The 13,192-nt window shown below is 39.6% G+C and overlaps 1 protein-coding gene across 4 annotated transcripts in view; it reads right to left on the bottom strand.

Moving 5' to 3' along the window:
* bahcc1b (BAH domain and coiled-coil containing 1b) overlaps nt 1-13,192 on the bottom strand; it is a 106,649-nt gene that overhangs the window by 86,468 nt on the left and 6,989 nt on the right. For 2 of the 4 annotated variants that reach the window (XM_077200463.1, XM_077200465.1), the window contains exons 1-2: nt 12,597-12,809; nt 10,250-10,583 (exon numbers count right to left, since the gene is read on the bottom strand). In XM_077200463.1, the coding sequence (XP_077056578.1) occupies nt 10,250-10,421 (172 nt within the window). In that variant the 5' untranslated portion in view covers nt 10,422-10,583; nt 12,597-12,809. Of the gene's footprint in view, nt 1-10,249; nt 10,584-12,596; nt 12,810-13,192 lie in introns of those variants that run through there. The other 2 variants (XM_077200466.1, XM_077200464.1) reach the window with 1 other exon arrangement.

Genomic DNA, 13,192 nt, shown 5'->3' with positions numbered 1-13,192 from the left:
CATAATCTATTGCGTAGTGTGGCTCTCGTTGCAGTTACATTGACACGTTTCATGTAAACGCATCGTACAGGTACAGTGCTGTAGTAAACGATGCAAATGAGGACTCGGAGCTTCTCGCATTAATAAGAATACACTGCCGATGATGTCATTGGCGTGAGCCCTTTAGAGAGTCATTACACAACTTTCTCTTTCGTTAATCACACACTTTGCTTTGCGTTTTTCCTGTATCTCCAGCTTTCCCTTTCTTTGTTTCTCATTCTTGTTCTCTCCCTCTCTCTCTCTTTCAGTCTTTTTCTGTCACTGTCACTGTCTTTCATTTACATGTTTCCCTGTCTCTCTCTGCAGTGTTTAATGTGCCGGCAGTGTTTACACCCAGACAGCGGGTGCAGCACTTTAATCTTGGTAGTGTGTCTATATGACATCAGCACCCTCGCGCAAGCATAAACTATACTGGAGAGAACACACACACACACACACACACACACACACACACACACACACAACTCGCACATATATTATATTCACATATCACCTGCTTACATTCTTACTTTCCTCCTCATTTCCTTCCTTCTTTCCTGTCTGTCCATCTATCCTTCTTTCCTTTTCATTCTTGCTTCTTTCCTTCTCATCCATTCTTGATTTACTTTATTCTTTCTTTCTATCTACATAATTTCCTTAATTTCTACATTTCTGTTCTTTTCATTTTCCTACCTTTCCATCCTACTTCCCTTTCTCCCTCCCTCCTTCCCTTTTCTCACTGTTCTATTTCTTTGTCTATCTATTCTTCCTTCCTCTCCTCTACCTTTCCTAATCATTTATTTTTATTCTTATGTTCTTTCCTAATTCCGCTTTCCTTGCTTTTTTCCTTCCTTCCTTCCTCCCTTCTTCCATTCTTCTACACATTCCCCTCCTTTCTTTCCTCCTTTTGTTTTCCTCTCAATTTTCCCCTTTCCGTGTTTCTTTGTTTGTCTTCTCATTTTCATTATTTACTTCCTTTTTTCTTTCTTTCTACCAGTTCTTCCTTCCTTTGCTCCACCTTATACTTTTCTTTCTTCCTTCCTTTTCCCCTCCTATCCTTCCTACTTTTCTTCCATTTCTTCCCTTAATTTTAATCCCTTCCTGTTTCCTTGTTAGTTTTCTCCTTTTCATTCATTATTTCCCCTTTTCTTTCTTTCTGTCAATTCTTCTTTCCTTTGCCCCACCTTTACTAATGATTTTCTTTATTTTTTCCTTTTTCCTTTCTTTCTTTTCTATCTTCCAATTCCTTTCTGAATTTTGTTTTCCTTTCATGCATTCATACTTTTCCCCCTTTTATTTGTATTCTCCTTCTATCCTTCCTTCATTCCCTTTTCCTACATTTTCCAACTTTTCTTTCCTTCTTACCTTCCTTTTCCTTCCTTTGTAATTGTCCTTTTCTTTTCTTACTCCCTTTTCCCCCTTTCCCTCACCTTTCCTAATTATTTTCATTCCTTCCTTGCTTTCTCACTTTCTTCCCATTCTTTCTTCCATTTCCTTCCCCCTTCCTTCCTTCCTTCCTTCATTCCTTCCTTCATTTTCCCTTCTTTTAACCCTCACCCATACTTCTATTCTGGGGTCCAGTGAATGATGAAGTCCTGTAATCCCCATCAAACCAGCTAGTTTCAGTGTGAGAGCGAAGCTCAGAAACTCAGAGCCCGTAGAGGGATTACCAGCAGCCACAAGTCTCATTCTGCTGCCCTGCAAACTCTAACTCAGGAGAGACGTATAACAGCGCACACTCTCATGTACCATACCCCCATAAGCTGCACCATCTTTAAAAAAAAATTTTTTTTGTTAAATATTACACAAAGAAACTAGCTGTATAACTGGTTAGGCTACTTAACAGTAAGCAGACATTTTTCTTTCAAAGCAGTTTACAGTACTTTAATTACAGGGACAATCCCCTGGAGCTGCACAGGTTAGGGTTAGGTTAGGCCTGCCCAAGGGCAACATGATTCTCAGTAACGCACAGTTCGTGGGTCACCCCTATCTGGGATCACACCTGTCTGGGTCACCAGCCCAGAGCTATTATCACCAGGCAACCAATACCCACGTATATGTGTGTGTGGGGGTAATTAAGCAGTTAAATAAACAAGCGTACTGATGTTAGCCAATACGTTTTTAAAGCTAGATATCTGTTTATGGGAAAAGACCGATAATAAGGGTAGGCTAATACACATGCTCTATAGACTTTCACACACACACATCCACACACTGACATGCCACTTTCCCTTGTCAACAGCCCCTCTGTATGTAGTCATGCATTCCTCTTCAATCCAAATCACAGTCATTATGTTGCCATGCTGATAGCCGCTGAGCAGGTTTGTGTCCTAATTCAGCTGGCTGTGACCACACAGTACACCTGACCACAGATCAGCTCATACACAACAAGGCACGCCAGCCAAGCCATGCTCGTTTAAGCAGTTTATTGTTAAATCAGTGCATTTTGGGGGCCAAGGTGGTGTGGAAAAGGAGGACTCTTTTAGATTATTAGAATGAAACCCACATGTTTTGACATGTTGTTCGCTTCGCAGAATTTTACTTGTGGGAGGAGTGAAGCTGAGAATTCATGTGGTCAAATAAGGCTTCATTTTTCTGTGCATTCTGGGTAAAAATGGCAAGGCCAGAGTCCAGAAATAGAACAGGGGCTATTATGGGATGCATGGAAGGCTGGCTCCGTGTTCAGGCATGACTGTGTGGTCACGGTGGTCACGGCACTGTCTTCCCCCACAGCTAGCCAACCTCCTGCTGAGTCTGAGAAACGCTAATCAGAACCAGAGAGACAGGCAGGGAGAGAGCGAGACAGAGAAGAAAAAAAACAAGCAAGTTCTTGCCTAAAAAAAAATATTAATAATAATGCAAACAAAAAGATTCAGGAAGACGATTAGGAAGGGATGAAAGTGAGCAAGGAAAACTCAACAAGCAATCAAAGCACGGGCCAAAGACAAAGGCGACGCGTCAACCGGAGTTTTGTTTTAATCAGAGAACATGAAAATATTCAGACATGTGGCTCAAAAGCAACAAGTCCCTCTCGAATTAAAGCCTTCGCTATAACGAGAGAGGAGAAAGAGAAGAAAACAGAGAGAGAGAGAGAGAGAGAGAGAGAGAGCGTGTGAGTGTCCCTCGAGACTGATTAATATTGAATTCCTGATGCTAATCTTTGTTTTGTGCTTTTTTTCCTTTACTGGTGTGGAAGCGACGTGTCCTTAAAAAGCATGCTTTATGTATATTTAATGAAGGCTCTGCATACATTTGGAGCGCTCGTCTTGCTGTGTGGTATCCCACCCTCGCATGATCACATACTGCCACATACTGCTCAAGATTCCCAAAAATCTAAATTTACATTGTGCGTTTTATAATAGTCATATGCACCATGAGAAAAAAATGTGTTTAATAATGCAAAATGGTGAAAAGCATATAAACACTAAACGATAACTGCATGAATAAGGTAGTCAGATTCCTAGTGCCTAGATTCTAGGCACATTTTTGGTCCCTATGAGGAAATCAGCTTATAAATCATACTAAGTGATGTTTTTTTTGAAAATGTAAAAATGCAGAATGTTTGCTGTGATGGGAAGATTTAGGGGTAGGTAAGGGGATAGAATACATTTTGTACAGAATAAAAATTATTATGTCAATGGAAAGTCCCCATAAAACACAATGTGTGTGTGTGTGTGTGTGTGTGTGTGTGTGTGTGTGTGTGTGTGTGTGTGTGTGTGTGTGTGTGTGTGTGTGTGTGTGTGTGTGTGTGTGTGTGTGTGTGTGTGTGTGTGTGTGTGCGTGCACCTGGTACATACAGGTGTCAGATGCCATTGCAGCATAAAATCCTTGATGATATTGCCTGATATCATCTCAGTATCTGATGGTGATGAGCTCAGCACAACTGTGAAATTATGTGTGCAATTGTGTGTGCCAAGGCGGGACGATCTGACCTTGGCGAGGACACACAGACAGATCGATTATTGATCACTGTATGCACACACATGCACGAACACAGAAATTATACAGTATGATTCAGAACACACATTCCAAAAAAAAAGGAAGTGGATTTCCCAGTTCCTCCAAGCACACAGTCAGAACTGTCACTAGTTTCCTTGTCCAATCACACATCCTCACCACAGAAATGGAAGTACTTTCAAGGTTTTGTTTTTGCAGCCTATTTAAAATGTCATTTCTCTCTACTATCAGACATCAAAGCCAATGTGGAGGGCTTTTATTTTCTAAGCCAAATCCCAAAATTGTTTCTCATTTACAAAAGCTGGCTGCAGGCCTAGTCAAAGTTTGGACTTAATAATGACAGCGGTGCAAGAGACAATGCGAGGGAAAGAGTGCGGGAGGAGAGAGAGATTCCCCACATGGTTATAATATGCTGTGGTGGTTGAGTCCATCAGTCGAGGTGTCACAATGAAAAGTAGCTCACAGGATGTAGCAAGCAGCATGCAAGCGCACACACGTACACATGAAAGAAAGAACGCATTCTGCTCAAACCCTGTACAAAAATGGTAAATTGACAGGGTTCAACAAAAGAGATAGTCTCCTGGCCTGGGCCAGTGTTTATGTGAAGTTTTTTTTTCACATACAGAAAAAATGAATACATACATATATATATTCTTTCTATCTTCCTTTTTCCTTTCTCATGTTCCTCCATTCAAATTCCTTTCTGAGTTTTGTTTTTCTTTTATTCAATCCTTTTTCCTTTTTATTTGTTTTCTCATTCTATCCTTTATTCATTCCATTTTCCTATATATTCCAGACATAATAAATAGTTTGATGCATATTAGTATATTTTCTAATACTTATACAAATAAATTATAAAACTATAACAATATATAAAATGTTAATTTCTAGACAAAAGTCAAATAAAAAATAAAATAAAATAATAGGCCAGTTGAAATGCTGGCATGGCAAGTAAAATCTGATATATTGGCCCGACTAGCAGAAAAAAAAAATCCTTGTTCAGCCTTGATTTAGATTCAGTTAAGAGATTATTTATAACTATTCACACGAACATTAGACACTTAAGCATTGCTGATTCATGTGAAATTAACCAGAACATACACTGCATTTTAATCTGCAGTATAAACTCATTTTCAAACCGCTGAAGAAACCCCTTACAAATTTCAGAGAACGTGTAACCCCCTTAAGGAAATGTGTAAAAATGAGTGAGATAGCTGAAAGAATCACATATACATGCTAAACAAAACAATAATAAAATGGAAAAGAAAAAAATGCTGGGTGTTAAACTGATGAAATCCAAACAGCAATGTTGACGAGTCAGGAGGGCTGTTTTCTTGTGAAAATGTGAGCCAGTAGGAAACAGAGTAGGAAGAGGAGGAGATTGAGAAAAGGAGGGAGAGAGAGAGAGAGAGAGAGAAAGAAAGAAAGAAAGAAAGAAAGAAAGAAAGAAAGAAAGAAAGAAAGAAAGAAAGAAAGTAAAAAAGAAAGAAAGAAAGAAAGAAAGAAAGAAAGAAAGAAAGAAAGAAAGAAAGAAAGAAAGTAAAAAAGAAAGAAAGAAAGAAAGAAAGAAAGAAAGAAAGAAAGAAAGAAAGAAAGAAAGAAAGAAAGAAAGAAAGAAAGAAAGAGTCTGACAGCTGTATAAATGAGCTCTGTAGCTCACGGCGCCCCAGAGTACTGCCTCATTGTTGTGCTGATCCAAAGCACAGCAGATGAACCCAGGGTTTAAAAGTTGAAGTGTGTGTGTGTGTGTGTGTGTGTGTGTGTGTGTGTGTGTGTGTGTGTGTGTGTGTGTGTGTGTGTGTGTGTGTGTGTGCGTGCGTGCGTGCGTGTGTGTGTGTGTGTGTGTGTGTGTGTGTGTTGACCCTTATTTGCTTGCATCCGTTATTAAGGTTAGCTTATGTGTGTTTGTGTGCGATTGTGTCTGTGTGCATATTACAAGCCCTCCCAGTGAGCATTTTCAGTTCTCAAGTATCAGTTGCACAAATCCAAGTCGGAAGAGCGACAATTTTCAGATTTGGTGTGAAAACACCGTATCATATGTCAGGTGTGTAATAGGTGCAGATCTGAGTTGCCATGCATGGAGGGATATCTATTCTCACTTCCGCATTTAAACCTCCTGATTTGCATTAAATCTATAGCAAACTGTTTGTAAATGTCTCGTCAGCATAAAACAATCGCACTCGTTTGAGTAAGTACACGAACGCGAGATTTGAAATTACATATCCGGTGTTTTATCATTTTAATTCCATAATCAATTTTTCACCCTGATGTTTTTCTTCTGTGGAATACAAAACAAGATATTTTGAACAACTCTTTTTTTTATCTATAAAATGAAAGTGGGGAGCAGAACAAAATTAGACCCCATTGATTTTACTTATATACAGTTGGTCCAAAAAAACAGACATTTTTCAAAAACATATTTTTCAGTGTTCAACAGAAAAAAGAAAGTCATACAGATTTGGAATGACATAAAGGTGAGTAGCCTAAATAATGACAGATTATTTATTGCGTGAACTATTCTTTTAAGATTAATGCAGGCTTCAACATTTTGGAAAGTGCCATATTGGCCTTCATGAAGTTCACGACACGGCTGTGCTTTAGGGAAACGCAGTCCTGATCAATAGTCACAGACATTGAAAGTGATGATATTCCAGGGTGCTGCAGCAGGTAATACATTTTTTATAGGTGTACATAAGAAGGTGTACGTATCAAATATTAATAAATTGTTTTCTGCAGGCATTGATGACGTGCAGATGCATTGTTTGAGGGGCAGCGGTGATGGGTGCAGTCGGGCCAGGGCGTTGGGACTCTCTCGGCCTACTGAGGCACATCAAACAGTGAAAGAAGAGACCGTGGGGTGGAGGGGAGGGGGGAACGATGTCGCTTCTGCCAACGAAGCTCTGCTGAATATCACACACACACATAGAGAGTGCCGTACACTCGCTCACAGCACTCAGCTGGCAGGCATAGTGAGTGGCGATGGAACACGCCAGGCTCTGTGCTACCAAGCAGAGGTAATTGGGCCAGATTACCAACCAGGTGGAAACATTCAGCCACTCTTTTTCTTCATCTCCCTCTCTCTCTTTTAGTCACATTCACTAGTCCCCCCCCCCCCCCCCCCCCCCCCCCCTATTTTGAAGAAGCGGAAGAAACGCATGCCATTACGGAAGTTCAGGATGAAACTAAACGTTCAATCCAAATCAGAAATCAAGTTAGGGATATTCCCGAAATGACCTAATTCATTTAGCATTTAGGCCCAAACTGATCCATTAGCTGTAAGTCAGAGATGATGCAGAGACAGACAGGGTGAGAGAGAAAGAAAAAGAGATACTAACTAGATCCAAGGGAACGCAACTAATTTAAACTACAAGCCCTATCAAAGGCGAATGGCCCGAGGGCAGCAGTACCTCTGTGCGTAACAGGGCTGCACCGCAGAGGAACGAGTGGACGGGGAGGGTGAGACGGGTTAGGATCAACAGCAGCGCAGACAGCATTGTTAAATCAGGACTCAGGGCACACAGAAGCGAGAGAGGAAGAAGTGATATGAAAGAAGGCCGACCAAGGTTTGACAGGGCAGACCACTGCTTTTGCAGAAACATGACTGCTACAGCACAAAGCTACAAAATATCTGTCTGTAATACCGAGGGTGAGGGTGAAAAACCACATGGATGACCGTGACAGACAGACAGGGTGCCACCTAATTGAACTGCGGGTTGGTGTTTGTTCCACCTGAGAATAATTATATTATTCTCTCTCTTAATCCATCTACCAATCTATCAGTATTTGTCTGACTTAAACAGTTAGAAAATGGTAGCTCTGGCTAAAAGAGTATACAAGAATGCATTTCTTACTTAATTTCACAAACATTGAGGGACTTTTACACATTCCTCCCATGCTGCATGTCTACACTCAATGGATTTCACTTTGTGAGTGTGAGTGTCAGAAATAATCTAAATTCCCTAATCTAATGGGAATATATATTCAATAATTGATAAATGAAGAAGACAAAATGTAATAATATATACAAAAGGGAGGAAATATGCTTTATATATATATATATATATATATATATATATATATATATATATATATATATATATATTAGTTACATTCCATTCAAACAAAAAGGGCAAGATCTAAAACTTAATAATAAATAACTTTTGCCCCAGTATATGATGTAAAATAATACACATACTACAATATACTATCTATTCTGTATGAGCAGAAAAGACACCTGTGTTGATTAAAAAAGCCACAGCGGAAGAACAAGAAATTGATACGAGCGCACACACATAGGCTACATACCTCATACACACAGACATAAGCCTACAAGTAAATGATGCACCTGTATTGCATGAGCTAGCGTCCGCCTTGAGGCATACGTTAAAGACATCTGCTGAGGATATGAGGAAAGAAAAGAAAGAGAGAGAGAGAGAGGGGAAAGAAAGAAGAAAAGGAGATCCTACTGTACACATTATCCGCGCGCACTGCTAGAGCAGCATTTGATGTGCACGCGAGACCTGAGCACCACAACAAAATCCATCAATCTAACGGGGGTTCGGCTTTTAAAATGCATTCAGCTCGACGACAGTCGTCGAAGAAAGAGACAAAGAACCGATTCAATACATTAGAGATGAAAAATAACGACAGGCTACATTTTCACGAAAGCAGCTATCGTAAAAGAGCCTGTATTTTTTATAGAGTTGTGGACTTTCGTTGTTTGTCTCTGTGTGAAGTATTAGGACGAATTTATTTGTGTAAGGAACAAATAAAAATGCTTTTAAGAAGGCAGTGCGAGGGTATGCAGCGGGAGGCCGGAGAGAAAGACAGCGGCTAAAGACGCCGCCAGTACCCGCGCTCATTCACCGTGGGCCGGGGACCATCCGGGTCAGCGCGCGCTGTGATAGATCTCGCTTCTGAAATTTCATTCCACAGCACGGAGAACGTTAGCTATAAATCGATTTCAAATTCGGCTGAAAATATGTCAGCTGGGCTGAGAACAGCGCGAATTCGACTAAACATAGGCTAGTTAATTTGAGTCTAAATAATAGCTAACCCCAAATCGAAATAGGCTACACTTTAAATGAAGTAAATTTTAAATGCTGAACTTAATAACACAACCAATTACATGCGAAAAATATATAATGTGATAGCCTACAACAACAAATTTTTTTTAAGAGATATAAAACTGAACAAAAATATATATTGGCCTATATTTAAGTACACTAAAACAGAACCAACGGGAATTTATTTATTTCACTAATTGTTTATAACTAAACTGCTTAGCACATTCTTAAAAACAACACGTCAGTCAAAACTATGAGAGTCTATCTCAACAATATGAAAAGTTACGGAATTTTGTTGGCTACATAAGATTTTCTCAGTGATTACTAACAAAAGAAGCATTCACAGACTGACGCATTCATATACGAACTTATTTCTCATTATTAATCAAAATGCAAAGTGTACCTCTATCCCAAAGGTACACTGAATCCTGAAGACACTTGTTAAATCTAATGCATGCACTGTCAACTCATTCGCACCCCGTCACATCACCGCTCAATATAGAAACCGGATTTTCTGGTATTACAGACGCCTCTTTTAGCACACACACATACGCATACACACAGAGCTACTGACCCTAATCTGGGAGACTTCTCTCGAACCACAGCGCAGACACACTCACACACACAAAAGCTTGTGTTATTAACTTAAAGCAGCTGTAGCAGAAAACCACTCAAAGATGCACCCTAATAATTAACATAAAAGCATGGGGCTTTAGAATAGATGACCAAACAACTTGTTTTGTCAAAAGAAAACTAGATGTCTGAATGAGCGCGAAACAAAGAGGGCAGTCCAGCTATAAACTAACAGTTCGTTATTAACAAAACACTATATTAATGAAATCATAAAAAAATTATTTCCATTTTACTATATAGCTAGAAAACTTATCAGTTAAGGTTGAAGGTAATTTTCTTGTCCGCTTTCTTATGATAGGCTACGACCTGCTATCAACTAGAAACGACCAGCTTTTCGCAGCTCATGACAGACATTATGCGAGTAAACTGTTCAATAAAACGCTTTAATTCTGTCAGAAGTGACAACACTGAGTCCGTAGCAATTGCTTATTTCCAAAAATACCATATTTCCCAATAAAAAGTAAGTATAGGCTGCAAGTCAACGCGCTTTTCTGAAGTTAGGCAATTTAATTCTGCTATAAAAAAAATACGTTTTAAAAGCATTCACTTATCAACAGGGGATCAAAAGCACTTACCTGAATGTGGAGGCATCGCTATATGTGAGGTGTAATATTTCCCAGGCTGAAAGTGACCGGGATGCTGCACTGTCGTGTGACCGGCATGAGTGATCCTCGAGGCGGCTCTGTGAACCAGCGCGCCTCGCTCTGCCAAAAGGTGCGGCGGAGGAGCGAAATCCCGGCCTTCCATCCCGATAAAAAAACGTTAAATCCGAAATCCACCGCGGGAAACCACGAGAACCGAACCAAACACCGCCCAGATGTTATAATTCCGTTAAGAGTTTCGGCTAGGTCTTGCATTCAGCACAGTTTTGGCTCTGACGGCCAAAAAAGTATGTCCCAGTCATGTTTTCTGCAACACAAAAATCATAAAATGTAGTTTCAATTACAAACCAGTTTCACGAATGAGTGATGCAAATCCACAAGATCGTATCATGTTAGTATCCTTCAGAAGTGTAATGGTAATCCTTCATTGGAAACACCAGGATTGTACGTCCATTGCTGCGACTGCTGCCTAAACTACAAATTCTCCGCTCGTCTCTCTCATCTCACCACAATTGAGCGAGCTTGCAGCACACCTCCACTTTTACACAGAAGACTCGCTTCATGCTATATAGCCTACCATTCAGAGAGATGCCATCAATACATTTTTACAGTATTCTTACGCATATGGAAAACTAAGTAAAAATGTATAGCCTAAGATGGACAAAGCTAAACAAGTCGTTCTGTCTTTCACAAGACAAGATGAAAAAAATTAAGAAAATCTATAATCGCTGACGTTTGGTATGACTGCTTCAATTGCAAACGGTTATTTATGCATTGAACTATAAATGTAATTTCTTCGTTAATTTTTCTCAGTCATTCCACATAATTAAACTGCTTTGTTCGTCTGAATCAGGCTTTCTATAACCTTTTGTACATGGGGTAACAGCACATGGATGATGGCGTCTATATTTCACCTCTGGCCTCTAGTTTCCAAAATCACGGGTAAAAGCAACATCTTACCCTGTTGCAGATGGAGTCTTGTCATGGCAAAATGGTGCATTGAGAGAATTGTCATGGGGTGTTACTAATGCGCGAGATTTGTTTCAAAACATCCTCATAACATGCTTGCATATAGTAGCTACTTTTGCCAGATATTGAACATTGAAAGGCAAAAATTAGAAAGTCTGCTCAACAGAATTACAAAAGCTCGCGCGAATGGTGCTCTCCTTGTCTCACTTAGCTTGTATCTTCAGATATTTGACGCTCAGAACGTTGAACGTCTGTTGGATGTTTCAGCGTTTTGCTGAATGAGGCCTTAAAACGTTGGAAGTTCCCAGTTTTGAGTGTGAGGATGGTTGCATTGGCATACTGCTATAGCAATACTACTTTCATTAAAAACACAAAAACTGAAAAGAGAGAAGTTGAGTGAGTGAATTGATGTGCACAAGATTAGGCTTCAAATAAACTTTTTCCTCAATAATGAGCATTCGCTAAATAACCAAAAGAATGAGCTCACTGAGGCACAGAATTAAATGTAGTGCACCATTTTTGCGCTGACAAAGAACATTTATAGCAAACATGTATCATTTCTGCAACATCATGAAAAGAAATTGGGCAGAAATTTTAAAGCATGAAGTATTTGAACGCAGCAACCTCCCACTATTAACTAAAGCCGAACTTTTAACGTTTATCGGGATCTGAGATCTATTAGACTTGGCTCGGAGGACGGATGGGAGGTGAGGAGGAGCACATGAAAGAACAGGTTTCCTAAAGAAGGTTTTGAGTGTTAGGAAATGCCATTTTAAACTCTAATAAAATCCAGACAATTGTATGAATCATGGTATTTCAAAATAAAACGTGTCTATAGAATAAAATTTAGTTAGCAGGCAATGGTCAGTTTCAATTTAATAAACAACTGTGCAATACTAATTCTACATGTAAAGTGTACAAAGGTAAAAGCGCTTATGTTCTTCTGCCATCACGTCCATTGCATAGCAGTTTACAAATGGAAGTCGAATTTAGTCTTTTGTTAAGATTGTGTATAATTATTCACACTTGTATTTTTTACATTATTAGTCGATAAGACATTAATGTCTTCCCTCTAAATAAAATTCCATCTTTATTCAAACAGAAATTCAGTCTTGCACTAATCTTCTATTATTATAATGATAATGATTATTATTATCATCATCATTGCTCAAACAAAGCAACGGAGTCGGATGAAAATAAAGGGATCTTTTTCTTTCACCCCCTGCAACACAAATTCGCTAATTTTGTACAACGCCAGATGTTCTTTAAAAAAACAAAAAGTAAGAGCAGCTCTTGAAGGCAAATGTTTATTATTGCACGCATATAAATACAATATAAACGAATTACTTACTGGTAAGTTATTCCTGGCAAAACAATAAATGGATTTAAAAAAAACATAATACAAAAAATACGCAAAAGAGAGCAGAAGCAGAATAAAAACATTTGGAAATGGTTACATCCTAGAGTCTGCTGATTGCAGTGCGTGTGCAGTGCAGAAGTTCGGAGATGCACCGTAGTAGTAAGAGCTTCTGCTGAATCGAGCCCCGTACAAGCAGTCAGAGGCTCTTTCCTGAATCTGCTAGTGCCACTCAAGGAGAAGAGGGGGAGGTGACTGTGGGAGCAGTCGCGCCCATTGGTCTAATACCTACATGTCAATAAGCTCGTGCAGCGCGCCCCAGGATAAACAGTGGCTCCGATTGGATGGCGCTCTGAGCCAATGGCGTGTCAGCTGGATCAACTAAACAAAACGGCGGGCGCTTTATTTGAGCTTTCCTGTCTTGCGACTAGTTCAAGTGTGAGGCACCACCACATGGTTACGCATGCAGCCTAGAGTGCATTTATTTAAATGACTTCAAACTACACAAGAAACGCAATTCACAACATTTTAGGTTTTTAACAAGCGGAACAGTAAGCCTTGCAAACATGACAAATTATTAGTTTCCATTA

Source organism: Siphateles boraxobius, unplaced genomic scaffold (genome assembly GCF_051911475.1).
Source record: "Siphateles boraxobius isolate OS27281-9 unplaced genomic scaffold, OSU_SipBor_1 46, whole genome shotgun sequence".
In the NCBI taxonomy this organism is placed as follows: Eukaryota; Metazoa; Chordata; class Actinopteri; order Cypriniformes; family Leuciscidae; genus Siphateles; species Siphateles boraxobius.
This window is presented reverse-complemented; position numbering and strand designations above follow the sequence as displayed.